General features: G+C 43.4%; 2 protein-coding genes across 2 annotated transcripts in view; one reads left to right on the forward strand and one right to left on the reverse strand.

Annotated features, from left to right (window-relative positions):
* The first annotated feature begins 1,011 nt into the window (after window positions 1-1,011).
* GSTM4 (glutathione S-transferase mu 4) lies at window positions 1,012-6,245 on the forward strand. Its single transcript, XM_053454327.1, has 8 exons — window positions 1,012-1,074; window positions 1,216-1,291; window positions 4,394-4,458; window positions 4,544-4,625; window positions 5,392-5,492; window positions 5,569-5,664; window positions 5,861-5,971; window positions 6,061-6,245. Exons 1-8 carry the CDS (start codon window positions 1,042-1,044, stop codon window positions 6,151-6,153), a joined length of 657 nt encoding a protein of 218 aa, XP_053310302.1. The 5' UTR covers window positions 1,012-1,041; the 3' UTR covers window positions 6,154-6,245.
* A 1,387-nt stretch (window positions 6,246-7,632) lies between these two features.
* EPS8L3 (EPS8 like 3) overlaps window positions 7,633-15,550 on the reverse strand; it is a 98,379-nt gene continuing 90,461 nt past the window's right edge. Inside the window, exon 20 of the mRNA XM_053454303.1 lies at window positions 7,633-7,829. Coding sequence (XP_053310278.1) covers window positions 7,824-7,829 — 6 coding nt within the window. The 3' untranslated portion in view covers window positions 7,633-7,823. The remainder of the gene's footprint in view (window positions 7,830-15,550) is intronic.

Consider the following 15,550-nt stretch of genomic DNA (forward strand, 5'->3'; position numbering starts at 1 on the left):
CCCAGGAACCATGTCCAAACTATCCCTGTCCTTGAGTTAACCTCATTATGGCTTTTAGGGCTGAAGAACACTGCACTCACATACCCAGCAAATATTCAGAGCTCTAAAGAGGGGTGGAGTGAAAGGGAGGGTGGAGTGAAAGGGAGGGTGGAGTGAAAGGGAGGGTGGAGTGAAAGGGAGGGGGGGAGGGGAGGAGTGAAAGGGAGGGGGGGGGAGGGGTGGAGTGAAAGGGAGGGGGGGTGGAGTGAAAGGGAGGGGGGGAGGGGTGGAGTGAAAGGGAGGGGTGGAGTGAAAGGGAGGGGGAGGGGTGGAGTGAAAGGGAGGGGGGGTGGAATGAAAGGGAGGGGGGGTGGAGTGAAAGGGAGGGGAGGGGAGGGGTGGAGTGAAAGGGCACTTTTTTTTTAAATTAACCCTACTTTTCAAATGGAAAAGGTAATGTATGTAAAAAGTGACAATAACTGTATTACAAGGAACAGAAAATTAAACGCGCTGTTCAATTAATATCGGAATTCTAATATCTATAAAAGCGCATGCAGAAAAACACATTATTCTGAGGTATTTTCAAAATATAATCTTTCGTGTGGTCTAAAACCGGTTTGCAAATTTCCAAAGGACAAATGAATGTAGGGACATTACGTTTGCATGTAAGGAACTAAGTAAATATATCTGTACTACTGCAAATTGTCAACCCGAACTTTGTACGTTTCAAACATAAAAGTTGCATCGTCAGCACAGGGGTGTTGGATATGCCTTTAAAAAAAACGTGCACTTGTCAGATTTTAGATAACCTCCAGGAGAAAACAACAAAACCAGTACGTGTAATACTTATATCTATCCGTAATCCTGCCGCAATTACTTTTAACAGACTCGCTTCTCGGTGAAGCCAAGAGGCAGCTGGGGGTAGGGGCAGCTTGGCTTCAGCTTTCTTTCGCCTGATTGGCTCAGAGCCCAGATATCACATGATCTGTAATCGACTTTATTAACTGTGCAGTTTCACTTAGAGCTGAGAGTTCTCGGCCATCTGAAGGCGTAAATTTCACGATGTTGATACTAGGATATTGGGACATCCGAGGGGTAAGACATAAATAGATATATTGTATATAAAATGTGTATATATTTCGTAAGTTATACCGTGATAGTTAACGATTTGTGTGTGTAATTGACGTTTTCGGAGATACCGAAGCCCCTCCCCCTCATGTTGGTTTTTTTCTATAGCTGGCTCATGCTATCCGTCTTCTGCTGGAATATACCGAGACTCCCTATGAAGACAAACTGTATGTCACAGGGGACGGTGAGTTGATTTTACCTCTGCGTAAAGTAGTTAGTGTGTGTGTGAGAGTGATGTCTGGATCATGAACGAAACGTTCATTTGATCCGATTCTTTTTAGTGATCCGGATGAATCGGTTCAGTAGACTGAACGATTCATTTGTAGCAGTTCAGTCTGTGAATCATGCAGCTGTAACCTGATCCTAGAGTGAGTCAGCTGCAGAGCACTCAGACACAGACTCTGGGATCAGGTTACAGCTCATTACTGTATTTGCTCGATTTATAAGATGACCCCCCAAAATCTGAATATGAATTTATGAAAAAAAGCCTGAATATAAGATGACCCTATAGGAAAAAAGTTTTACCAGTAAATATTAATTCATGTAAACTATGTAAACATTTTTTTTTAATAAAAGCTATGATTGAGAAAAATATTTTATTTCCTTTTTTTTCAACCTGCCCCCCCCCAGTTATGCACATCTGCCCCCTGGCTTGCCACTCTGCCCCAGAAATGCCTTATACCCCCTATATGCCACTGTGCCCCATGATATGCCTTTTAACCCTCTAAATGCCACTGTGCCCCATGATATGCCTTTTGACCCCCTATGTGCCACTCTGCCTCCAGAATTGCCTTATACCCCTATATGCCACTCTGGCATTTAGGGGGTTAAAAGGCATATTATGGGGCAGAGTGGCATATAGAGGGTTAAAAGGCATTTCTGGAGGCAGAGTGGCATTAAGGGGGTTAAAAGGCACTCTGCCTCTGGAAATGCCTTATGCCCCCCATTTAACACTCCCTCCCCCTCCCTCCTCCAAACTTACCGGAGCTTCTGAGTCCCCGGTGCGTAGTCTCATTTGCTCTGGAAAAAACCTTGTCTTATAATCGAGCAAATACGGTAATTCACAGCGGAACAATGACTCGTAGTCAGAGAGTCGTTCAAAGATTGGAATGATTCGAATCCTACAGGGATCAGGATCTTACAGAGATTCGAATCATTCAGCGAATATTACTGATACCATACTTTTATAAATCAATACATTAATAATCTTCACTGCCCCAGGATTTAGATTCCCCTTAGTCCCCCCTTTTTAAATATAACTGCACCTTCAGTTAAATTAATTAAATTAGCCCTCAGTAATCAGCATTAAATTAACCCTAAAGACCCCATTAACCATAACTGCCCCTAAATTAATTGCATATACTCCAGATAAATTACCTAATAAGTTGGTATGGGTGATGGCGTCTTAAGTGTTAATTTAGGGGCAGTTATGGTTGATGGGTCTTTGGGGTTAATTTAGGGGCAGTTATAGTTAATGGGGTGTTTAGGGTTAGTTTATGGGCAGTTATGGTTAATGGGGTCTTTAGGGTTAATTTAATGCTGAGGACTGAGGGTTAATGTACCGTATTTGCTCGATTATAAGACGACCCCCCAAATCTTAATATTTATTTAGGGAAAAAAAGAAAGAAAAGCCTGAATATAAGACGACCCTATAGGAAAAAAGTTTTGCCAGTAAATGTTAATTCATTTAAACTATTTTTTTAATAAAAGCTATGATTGAGAAAAATATTTTGGTTTTATTTCCTTCTATTTTCCAACCTGCCCCCCAGTTATGCACATCTGCCCCAGAAATGCCTTATACCCCCTATATGCCACTGTGCCCCATGATGTGCCTTTTAACCCTATATGCCACTCTGGCACTTAGAGGGTTATAAGGCATATTATGGGGAAGAGTGGCATATAGGGAGGTTTAAGGCATTTCAGGAGGCAGAGTGGCGTATAGAGGGTTAAAAAGGCATTTCTGGAGGCAGAGTGGCATTAAGGGGGTTAAAAGGCATTTCACAGAGCACCCTGCCTCCAGAAATGCCTTATGCCCCCCATTTAACACTCCCCCCGCCCCACTTACCGGTACTTTTGAGTCTCCTGTCATGTAGCTGGGGCAGCGTGTAGACTCGCGCTGCAGCCGTAAGGAGGCGTGGCTAGCAGCGGGGGTTGTCTGCGTGCATCGTGCAGACATTCCCCGGCTGTCAGAGATCAGAGTTCCCCGCACCGGTTGAGACAGGAGGATCCAGATCCCCTGCAGCTGCGGGTAATCTGGATCTTAGTCGTCTCATAGTCAGACCCCGATTATAAGACGAGGGTTTTTTTTCAGAGCATTTGCTCTGAAAAAAACCTCGTCTTATAATCGAGCAAATACGGTAATTATTTTAATAAAGTTAACTTAAGGTGCAGTTAGAGGTAAAGGTGGGCAAACTAAGGGGAATCTTTAATCCTGGGGGCAGTGAAGATTAATTCTGTATTACTTTTATAAATAAATAGCGGTGTCGGTGAGAGTCTCTGAAGAGTGAGAGTCTCTGAAGGATTCTCTGAACGACTCTCTGCCTTCAGTGACATCACCAGAGTAGGCAGGCAGGAGGATTCATAGACTCTAATAAAAGGGGCGGGGCCAATCGTCCGTGTGATTGCAGGGAGGGACTGGGAAATAGTAACTCCTGTGAGTCACACTGAGTGATCCGAAGAATCGGATAATTTCAGTGAACGACTCGAAATGATCCGATTCACTTTACTAATCCGAACTTCCCATCGCTACTGGTTAGATAATGTGTATGGGCTCGCACGGACATAGCGTGTTTCGTATAGTCCTAAATTGTGCACCGTTGTTAGTAATGATGGCCCATTTTCTTATACGAGGTGCTGTCGGTGGCGTATTCTGCAGGGCTGGTTGGTACTCTGGCCACCTTTTTTTTGCATGCTTAATGCATGTAGAGCGGGTCCCTTCTCATATTTGGGAAGACAAATGGTGCTGTTTTGGGACTGGTTACTGGCAGTAGGCTGTGGATATCTAAGCATTGTGCTGTGCCTATGATATGGTCCAGGTGGGGGCACTGTGCATACTTTGTATAGATTTAGTAGAGTTTGTTACAAGTAACCATTCAGTGTTTAGCTTACAGAAGTAGTTTGCTCTGTAATGGAAATTGTGCATTTAACAATGCAATCCTGGCATGGCTGAACCACTGATACAACACATTTATTTTATAGTTTCCCTCTGTCGGATCTAAATAAAAAAAGATCTTACAAAACATGCAAAAAACAATGAGACTGATTTTACTATATCCTTTTTCGATAGCACCGGATTATGACAGGAGTCAGTGGTTGGATGGAAAGGAGACTTTAGGCCTGGACTTCCCTAATGTAAGTTACTGTGCCAGGTTGATATTAAACTTTATATGTGTTTAGACTTGAATGGATTCCTAACTGAAAAGTTATTTTCTTACAGCTACCGTATCTGTTGGATGGAGATGTCAAACTGACTCAGAGTAACACAATCCTGCGCTATATTGCAAGCAAGCATGGAATGTGTGAGCTACTGTTCAGCCCGTGCTATATATATATATTTTCTAATCTGGTCACCTTGATATGAACCTACCTGTATAAACTTTTCCAATTGAATTTTTTTTTTTTTTGTTTTTTTTTTTTTGAGTTGAACATTGAAATTGGTCATGCTCAGCAGAGGGGGAAGTAATTTCTATTCCAGACATATGCTGCATGGACTCAAACATTCTACCGTAGTGCCAAGCAAGAGAGCAGGAAGCTTACAGCAAATCAAGCTGGCACAGTGTAATTCTCCATGCAGGATCTGTGCAGCCCCAGGGTGTACATATAACAATTGCTAAATAACTGTCTGAGTGGTACAATGTGGAAATAATTTTGAGGACAAATATATATATATATATATATATTTAGAAGGGGCAGATTTATTTATTTTTTGTCACATTCTCTTTTCCATATTTGTGTCTATGTATATAAAACATTGTTACAAATCCCCACAGACTTCCTTGCAGTCTTGATGAGTGATCATGACAAATTTTAGGATTTTTTTAAAAAATATTTATGTATGCCTATACTTTGGTAGAAGAACGAGCTGGAAATATGAATTTAAGTAAAATGACACAGGAGATAGATGGTCTTCAATACAGTGTTCTAGTAGGTGATATTTCTTCAATTATTGTACTGTTTTTTTTTGTTTTGTTTTTTTTTTTACCTTTTTTAATAGTCTTTACACTATTCTTAACGTCATTTACAGACAGACTTCCTATTCTTTCACAATAAACTGACTCTTTCCAGGCGGTGAAACTGAAAAAGAGAAGATAAATATCTCCCTGCTCGAAAACCAAGCCATGGATTTTCGGATGGGTCTAGTTCGAATTGCTTATGACCCCCAATTTGTGAGTCTTGGGTAAGGGTAAAGGGATAAGCTATTATTTGTTTAGTTTTATTTATGCTGTTTTACTCTCTCTCCAGGAAACACTGAAGGGCTCGTACCTTGAAAATTTGCCTGTTGCCCTTGGCCGTTTTTCTCGCTTCCTTGGAGGCAGGTCTTGGTTCGCAGCAGATAAGGCAAGTCTATTTCATAATTTACCTGTGCTAAAACACATCCCCGATCACATACTACCATATAGTATTTCGCTAGCTGCCATCCAAGGGATTCTCCTGGCTACCATTTGGAAACCTGTGTAATTGTAAGTGCTTTTTATTGGTCTCACTCCTAATAGGCAGCAGACCCTGACTTTGATTGTCTTGTTTATTTTCACAGATTACCTTTGTTGACTTTGTGATGTATGATGTTCTGGATCAGCACAGAATGCTGGAACCTACTTGTTTGCAACACTTCCAGAACCTTCAAGATTTCTTGAACCGATTTGAAGTGAGTAGTTTCTTGTGCTTTGGATAAGGGAGTATTACATGTTTAGATAGTAGAAACTAACAGTTCTTCCCCCCCCCCCCTCCCCTCAGGCTCTTCCTACTATTGCTTCATACATGAAGTCACCACGGTTTATGAAGACTCCTATAAACAATCGAATGGCATCATGGGGCAATAAGAAATAAGTGATTTCATCCACTACTGTATCAATCAGACATTAGTTAAGTGGATAACCCAATTAATGAAACTACTAAAAATAAAGCCACATTACGTAGACTGTCTGCATTATCCTAAGTTTGTCACCCTGTGTTCAAATGGGGGCTGCTCATATTTTCTTTCATATGGCTGAATTTCTAGCAATAAACCAGACTGTTCTTGGCAGCCTCAAAAAGTGGGGTGCTGGTGCAAGCAATGTGGAAGGGCTTATCCACCATGCATTAAGGTAGGGGCAGGTGGAAACAGTGTACGTAGGAGAGCTGTGGCAACACTGGAAGGGGTTTCCAATAAGGAGCTGAGCTGGTCCTGAATAATATGGGGAAAATAAGACAATCATGGTGCAATATTGTATAAACACAATATTTTAAGGAAAAAAATAATAAAAAATACTCACAAGCATAGGACACAGTAAACATTCATTTTAATATCTTCCTTAAAAATCTGGAAAATCAACAGAACTCCAATGGTGCAATATCACAGTGAAAATATGAAATTAAATTGCACTTACAACAAACTTTGGCACAACCAAATGTTATGCACATCCACTTGGTGGTATAGGAATCCAGATGATCTAGATTACAATAATATAAGAATCCAAATGATCTCAGTCTCAACATGTTTTTTGCAAAACGCAGGTTTTGCTTCCTTAGGAGAGTTGTGATATGGAGTCCATTTGAAATAACACAAACGATAAAATATACGTATCTATGTTCCTGATTGGTATCTTGCCAGCTTTTATTGGTTGGGCACTTCCTGGTTTTACGTGATACACCCTCTTCTTTATGTATGACTTAAGACATATGTTGGGAAGGCAGACCGGCGTATGGCTTCATTAGAGTGCGTTCCAGCATCGGCGTAACGAAGGGAGAAAGCTGAGCATCCGCGTCATTAGAGAGGACCGCCCCGAGAAACACATTCCCCTGCACACTAGTCTTCTAGACAGTTGCTCAGAATGGGTCTTGCAGGGTCAGTAGGTGTGCACCATCAGTAAAGTGAAGGATATGCAGCTTTAAAATGGACAAGAAGAAGGGACACCAGCATATAATGTTGCATTGAGTTGCACTATTCTGCTGTGTGTGAATACTGGCTACTTTGGCTATAGAGGGAGTGGAGATGAATATAAAGGGGACATAATTCAGTCTCTGGTGTAATGGGATACAGTAAATCAGAAATATTTCCTGTAAAATTACAGCAATCAGTGGGAAGGATTATATCACAAAGTGCATAAATAAGGAAACTGATTAAAAATCCCCCTTTGTCATCAGATTGCTAAAGGGATATACTGTAGGTTCGTTCGGTGGTGGTAAGAGACCAACAGAGAAAGTCCAGCATGGGGTTTCTATGTGGTTTGGTTTTATTTTTTATGGATGGGCATTTCATTAAATAAGAATTTGTTGTTTTTCTACATATATTTTTATTCCCTAAATAAACTCATGAAGTGGTATTACAGATTAAAATAACTTTTGATCAATATCCACAAGCTGTAGGTAGGTTTCATAAATGAATTTAAGTAGAAAATACCCATTGTTAATATTTTTGCGGATTACATAAATCCATCGATATTAGAGTACTTCACTGACGCCTGGTTTCACTCAGTAGGAAAGGTTTTGTACAGCGTATTAGTTCTCTGTTCCGGATATCATATCTAAAAAGAAGAATGAAGAAATGACTGTCCGCTACAAAGTGATAAAAAATGTGTGCATGCTGTGGGAAAATAACGTAGTAGTCGTGGTACTGTAAATTAAAAAAATCAAAAACTAGATTAAGTGATAATTAGAGTTCGTATCCTTTATCCTATATGGGTATTTTTGTGAACAATAGGCAATGCCTCACCCCAAGAGCTGCTCGCACTGCATTTAGCTGAGTGAATACATGGCCCCCCTCTTCAGGAAACACACTTTTCAAGTTCTCTCGGCTAAGTTCCAGCAGCTGTTTTCCTTTCAGAACACCAAGACACCGCACTGTACTAAAATGAACCAGCAAGTGTACTTTGAATGAACTGTAAAATAATGTGGTAATAACCATTCAAAAAAGGAATGGAGAATAGACATGTGCTAAAGGGTAAAAGAGAATTTGGACACATTTTCCGGTTTGTTTTTGGCCCATTTGTTTTCGGGCAACGGATTTCGCTCCATGCCCATTAGGTTTAGCAAAAACTGAAAATTGTTGGCCTGTTCCCACATTCACACTCGTTTTCATTCGCTCTTTCTCACGCTCCGGCCACTTTCCCTACTCTCTGCCGACCTCTTCAGTTTCTGCATCTTCTTATTTAATCCTTAATCTGATATCTAATTCATCTGCATCTCTGCGGAGATAACTCAACGGGGAATTTCTGCCAAAATGGCCATGCTGTGGTGACGTCCTCCCCTATTGGTGCCAACTGGGGGCAATATGGCAGCACTTGTGGTGATGTGCGCTCACCGATCCTCCAATTGCTGAACCGAGGGCAATCTGGGGGCTCTTGCTGTGATGCCATCTCCCCAGCTCATAAAATTGCTTCCTAGTCAATAAATAAGACCGCTTTACCCTACTGTCCAGGAGGGAGGCCAGTTGTTCCCGCAAAGCCTGCGATTGCAACATTGTAGTCGCGTCTAACGTAACCTTATGCGATTGCTCCAAACGATGGATACGGTTAGTCAGGGCTGTAATGTCGGCTAGCCGTAGCTTCTTAAGGGTGGCACCAAGGTTTATAAGGTGTCCCCTGATAAAGGCTTTATGCGCCTCCCAAACTGTGGGAAAGGGAACCTCATCAGAGGTGTTATCTTTAAAATAGTTAGTAAGGTGGTCCGAAAGGTCAGCTAAGGATGAGGGATTATCAAGCAAATTTTCATTGAGCCGCCAGCACCAGGGTTTGCGGAAGGACTGAGACAGTTTGAGAGAGAGAGGAGGACAGGGGCATGATCACTAAACGAGCGTATACCAATGTCAGACGAGTGTAAGTGTAATAAATGATGATGGGAGAGAAAGAGCATGTCTATGCGAGTATAACGGTTATGAACCGCAGAGTAGAATGTGTAATCCTTCCCATGTGGATGTTGCGAGCGCCATCTACCAATTGACAGGCATGCAGGGCTCTTCTCACTTTCTTAATGTGTTTAAACGGTATGTGCGAGGATTGTGCTGAGGAGTCCCTAAGAGGGTCAAGAGTCATATAGACAACCATACCCTCCTGAAAGTCCGCAAATTTAGACAACATACGGCAGAGGAAGAGATGTTGGCCACGATTGGGCGCATAGACATTGCCAAGAGTAATTTTCTGATTACCCACAAAACCTTTCAGGAATAGGGCTCTACCGTCTGCATCCCTCCAGATATCCAACAGGCGAAAGGAAAGCGATTTGTGAAGCACAATAGCCACACCTTTACGACCGTTTAACTTTTTTAATGTTGGAGTAGGGGATAGATGAAGTGTGAGTGGAGGAGTCCCTATGCGGATCTAAAATCATATTGAGATGTTATGGAACTAGAATATATCAGCAAGAAACGCTTATTGCTTTAATGAACATAAGCTGGCCTCGACCAATAAAGGGTTACACCTCACGCAGATACGTGAGAGACGCAAGTAGCAGTGTATTCAGTTATCTATATTTTACTAACCGCAAGCGCCATCCTGGCTATATCTAGTTGCAGGAAAGTATCTAATATTTGCTTCTAACAGTTTTCTTCCTTTCTGCCTATTTCCGCATAGTTTCAGGATTAACCAATTAATAAGTTTTACGTAACCTGACGTCCCTCTTTCCGGGGACTATATAATCTATAATATAAACAAAATAAAGCAGAGTGATTTTGGACCTGACCCAGAGTGTGTCGTGTGTCTTATTTCTCTCTCCGTGCACGTACATTTATATTCATATAATTTGGAGCAGTTCAACAATTGAAGAAAGGCTTTATTGGAAAGCATCCAAAACAGTTGGCGCCCAACGTGGGGCTCGAGGAAGTCGTACCTGTCGGAGGTCCCTCCCGGGGAGAGTTCACCCCGTGAGCTGACGATTGGACCCTGGGACTGCAGCCCAGTTACAAGGTAAGATCGTTTCTTATCTACCTTGTGTGTCTCTCGTTACTCACATGTGTATTTGGAGGAGGGAACTCAGGTGGTTGACGCACCCTCGAGAGGCAATAAAAGAACCCCATGTAAATATACTGTCGTAGTCACTTGTTGAACTGTGGTGCCTCCCTTTTCTGGCAAGCACACTGTAGTAGGAAGGAATCGGTAAAGTGTTTCAAGTCTACACCTGATCAACCCAGTTGCTCTGATCCCAGACGGTGCCGTAAAACTAACACTATTTTGGACAGCCCAGTCGCCTGTCCCCAGTGCATAATATTACTACAGTGTGTGTGTGCCTCGCTCAGAAGGTTTCGGACGGTTGCGGACAAGGTTACGATACCGTTGCGGAATGGGGAACGATAACAGCGTTCCAAGTGGGTTCTGTACGCCCTCCCAATTAGTTGCTGACAGACGAGGGAAAAGATACATTAAGCAATTATCTAAGTTGGAAAAACAAAAGTACCCAGAGGAGGAACCTTATCAATTTGCACCTGGCAAAACCTCCTAAATGAAAAAGCAGGAAAATTAGACGACGACGGATTGAAAGATACTGTTAAAATCTGGCTAGATTGTAGCAAAGAATTTAAATCGTTAGATGGCGAAGAAATATATGATGAAAAGCACTCAAGATATCTGTGTAAAATTCCAATGTCTCATACGCCACCGCTCTATAATGGCGCCGAGTCGTCGAACAAGGGGTGGAGCTGCCCAGCCTGTAATGCAATGACGTCAGGAAGCCGTCGCCCCCTGTCTACTCCGGCTACCGTGTCTGACACAGACACCAGCGCCATCTTGTGACGCACTTCACCAACTGTCTTCAGTGGAAAATCCCCACCAATTGCCTGCCCCGCCTTCTATGTTATATCCGGTACAGGCATCGGGGCCATCTTTGTTAACTGACAACGCCCAAAATTCTGGCCTACCTCCGGCTCCGTTATCTTCTATGTCTATTCCCACAGTGTCATTGTACCCAGTAGTTAATCCGGATGGCACATTTGTATTACCTACCCAGACTACAGCACCCAGACATATGGTCCCAATCATGATAATGGCAAGCGGTGAGGAAACAAAGAAGGAAAATATATCTACTAGTGCTGTTATGCTTCCGGCCCAACACCAGGCTGAGGAAGGCCTACTACTCCAGGAAGGCAAAACACTAGAAAAACCTCAAGCAGTACTATTTCCACCCACTCCTCCTGTAGTTACACCCCCGGTACCTACACCCAGCACTACTGTCCCGTTAATGATGATGGGCCCGGACGACAGTGCAGAAGGGGAGGAAATAGATACGGCCGAGGGTGCAACAGCTGCCTGACCCAATCCGATGCTGACAGCGGTATGGTACTTAAAAAGGGAAAAAAGTTACCTAGACCGAAACCAATAACTAAACCCCAAAGAAGAACTAAGCCCAAACACCAGAACCAGAACACTCCTCCTCCACCTCCTCCTCCTCAGCCATAGGAAATAGGCGAGCAAATGGAGGAGGGGGACTCTATTTGCATGGCCGTCTCCGCCCCTCCTTCCGGCCCTTCCCCTAAGATCACTCTTGATGTAGCCGGAAAACCTTGCTCATTTCTTGTTGACACTGGTGCTGCTCGTAGCGTGCTTTGTGAGACGGATGCACACCCATCCTGGTTATCTGATATACAACTCCCCTGTAGTGGGTTAGAAGGCGTGGTTCAACACAACCCACTCACACGCCCCTTAACCGTCACAAGCTCTTCGATACATCTGCCTTCATCTACTCTAGCTCAATTTGTGGTCAGTGCCACTTGCCCTTTCAATCTTCTAGGAGCGGATTTTCTCAGCAAAATCCAAGCTAATATCTCTTTTACTGACAATGGAACTGTCACTCTCAATACTGCTCTCGCCCCTGAAGAAACCTGTATGCTTATGGCAGTAATACATGATCCACCTCAAGATGAGCCCCCAGACTTTCTAAACAAATTGCTTGACAATCTTCCAGCTATTTTGTGGGCCTCTGGACCTATGGACATTGGACGACTCAACGTCCCACCAGTACAAGCTGTGCTTAAGGATCCTAACGTTCTTCCATACAAGGCCCAATATCTTTTATCAGTGGCCCAACTAGATGCAATATCTATTCAAGTAGCTGCACTCCTAGAATCCGGTGCAATAATAACTACTACTTCTCTTTGCAATACTCCGCTGTATCCAGTCAAAAAGAAGCAGATCAAAGGCCAACCTCCAGTGTACAGGATGGTACAAGATTTACGCACTGTCAACGAAGCCACGGTTCTGGATACCCCTATTGTGCCAAATCCACATACTCTTCTATCCAGTATTCCACCTACGGCATCCTGGTTCACTGTAATTGATCTTGCTAATGCCTTTTTCTCCATTCCATTACACCCTTCGTGTCAATATCTTTTTGCATTCACACATGCTGGTCGGCAATACACCTGGACGGTGATGCCACAAGGAGCTCAAAACAGCCCGCCAGTTTCAGCAAAGCTATGTCTTCTGTGCTTTCTTCATGGCAAGACGCTCACCCGGAAGTTGAGCTCCTGCAATACGTGGATGACCTACTTCTTTGTGCTCCAGACCCATCCATGTGTCAAGAAACTACCCTGGACCTACTCTATTTTCTAGCTACAGCTGGCTGTAAGGTCTCCAAATCGAAACTACAGTTATGCCTTCAAAAAGTGATTTTTCTGGGACATTGTATTACCAAAGGCTGTAAACACCTTACAATGGCACGGAAAAAGGCCATCCTGGAGTTGGCTCCGCCAGAAACTCCACATCAGCTACAGACCTTTCTGGGTCGTCCCTGGATTCCCAACGCTTCTGTTCTAATGCAACCACTATATGACTGTATACCTCGAGAACTACCAGCAATTTTTTATTTAACACCAGAGGCACTGGACTCATTCGACGCTCTACAACAAATGATTGCCTCATCTCCAGCTTTAGGAATTCCGAACTATTCTCTTCCGTTCCATCTCTATGTTATGGAGTGGCAAGGCCATGCCACAGGCGTTCTTACTCAGATGCGCGGTGGTCGACATCGTCCCCTCGGATTCTACTCCAAACGATTGGACCCAGTTGCTCGCGCGACGCCTTCCTGTGTAAGAGCTATTCACGCTGCCAGCTGTCTTCTGGATGTCACTTCAGATATTGTCCTCGGACATCCCTTGACAATTCTAGCTCCACATGACATCTCAGCTATTTTACAACAGACCCAACCCAGACATCTCACTGCTCTTCGTCTCCAAGGGAGTCTGTTGTTGCCCGACAATGTTACTATTCAACGATGCAATGTTCTCAATCCGGCTGCCCTCCTTCCACTTCCAAGGGGGGAGTATACTGATATTCCGTCTACGGATTTTATTGATCTAGCCACAGAAGAAGATCTTCAGGAACAGCTACTGTGGCATACACAGTCATTAAATGTCGATTTTCCAGATGTACCACCCGAAGACAACCCATATGATTGTCTGACCATGATGCAAGCGGAAGTCGGTTCGCCTCCGAACATACAGGATACCCCACTCTCAAACCCAGAATGGACCCTATTTGTGGATGGCTCCAGATATGCCAATGACAAGGGTCGCTTCCATACGGGAATGGCGGTTACGACTGACACCACAGTACTCTACGACCGGCTCAGTCGGCTCAGGAGGCTGAACTAGCTGCCCTCACCGAGGCCTGCATTATGGCTAAAGATTCTACCGCAAATATCTATACGGATTCCAGGTACCCCTTCGGAGTTGTACATGATTTTGGAGTCATCTGGAAGGCAAGAGATTATATCACCGCAGCAGGGACTCCAATCAAGAACGGGAAAGCAATTGAAGCTTTGATGACTGCGGCCCTACTCCCGAAACAAGTTGCAGAGATCAAAGTCAAGGCACACTCACGGGCTGACACTATGGAAGCAAAAGGAAACGCCTTAGCAAGCAGCCCTCAATGAAGACTCAGCGGTCCCTTTAATGACGGTGACCAAGGAAGCACCAATGGAATTAGACTGGGATATTTTAATTCAATTACAACAACAAGCTTCAACCAAGGAACAAAATCAATGGATACAAGAAGGAGCATCTAAGGATGAGCGGGGAGCCTGGGCCAGAGGCCAATATCTTTGTTTACCCCGGACTTTATATCCTTTAGTCGCATCACTAGCTCATGGACTGACGCATCAGTCTAAAACCATTATGAAGGAGATTATCGACAAAATCTGGATCGCACCAGGAATCACCCCGATGCTAGCACGAACCACCGAATCATGTTTAATCTGTGCTCAGTGCAATACCGGAAGGATAGAACCTACACTATCCAAATGTTTACCAAATGCTCAATACGCTTTCCAACGGATTCAAATTGACCACATTCAAATGCCGATGTGTCAGACATTTCAATATGTACTGGTAGTGGTCGATGTGTTTTCCGGATGGCCAGAGGCCTATCCAGTACGAAACCAAACCGCACCCACTACCGCCAAGAAACTTATTCAAGAACTTATTTGTCGCTTTGGGGTCCCTGAGGTCATAGAAAGCGACCAGGGACCTGCATTCACTGCAAATATCACCCAAGAAGTGTGGAAGATTATAGGTTCACATCTTGCTTTTCACACTCCCTACAGACCCCAGAGTAGCAGGAAAGTGGAAAGACTAAATGGCATTATCAAGTCAAAAATGTTGAAAATGACACAAGAGACTGGTCTAGATTGGGTACAGTGCCTACCCATCGTACTTTTTGCTATCAGACATACGCCAAAGGCATCACACAAATTGATTCCACACGAAATACTTTTTGGAAGTAGCCCTAGGCTAGGACAGTACTTCCCACAACAGTTGCAAATGAATTATGAAACAATGGCAAAATATGTTATTGCTTTGACTACTCAATTATCTAATATACATGCCCAAGTTTTCTCTTCTATTCCAGATCCCAATATCTTCGAAGGTACTCACTCTCTATTGCCTGGAGAGTGGGTGGTCGTGAAGAAACACGTCCGATCTACCCTGGAGCCGAGATTCGAGGGCCCTTTTCAAGTGTTACTAACGACTTCTACCTCAATAAAAGTTGAAGGGAAACCCACCTGGATACACGCATCGCATTGCAAGAGAGTCAAAGGATACGACCCTCCAATCAATGACTCCTAGAATGCATATTCTGTGCATCCCACTATTATTATATTTTATTTTCCAACATACATGGGGAAAACCAGCCCAAGCTATCAGTCACCAGGGGGGTCGGGTAGCTATTACGAGAGATGCAAAACAAGCAGGTCCTCCCATTTTTTGGTACAACTCCAGTAGCACAACAGTAGCCATATACTTATTCCAATTTTGTCACAT

The sequence above is a fragment of the Spea bombifrons genome, chromosome 2, assembly GCF_027358695.1.
Source record: "Spea bombifrons isolate aSpeBom1 chromosome 2, aSpeBom1.2.pri, whole genome shotgun sequence".
Classification (NCBI taxonomy): Eukaryota; Metazoa; Chordata; class Amphibia; order Anura; family Pelobatidae; genus Spea; species Spea bombifrons.

What these genes read in the sequence shown, in the direction of transcription:
- GSTM4 (XM_053454327.1), top strand. Translation starts at nt 1,042, where the DNA reads ATGTTGATACTAGGATATTGGGACATCCGAGGG. An exon ending in GATATTGGGACATCCGAGGG is followed by an intron (nt 1,075 to 1,215) that starts GTAAGACATAAA and finishes TTTTTTCTATAG; the next exon opens with CTGGCTCATGCTATCCGTCT. An exon ending in ACTGTATGTCACAGGGGACG is followed by an intron (nt 1,292 to 4,393) that starts GTGAGTTGATTT and finishes CTTTTTCGATAG; the next exon opens with CACCGGATTATGACAGGAGT.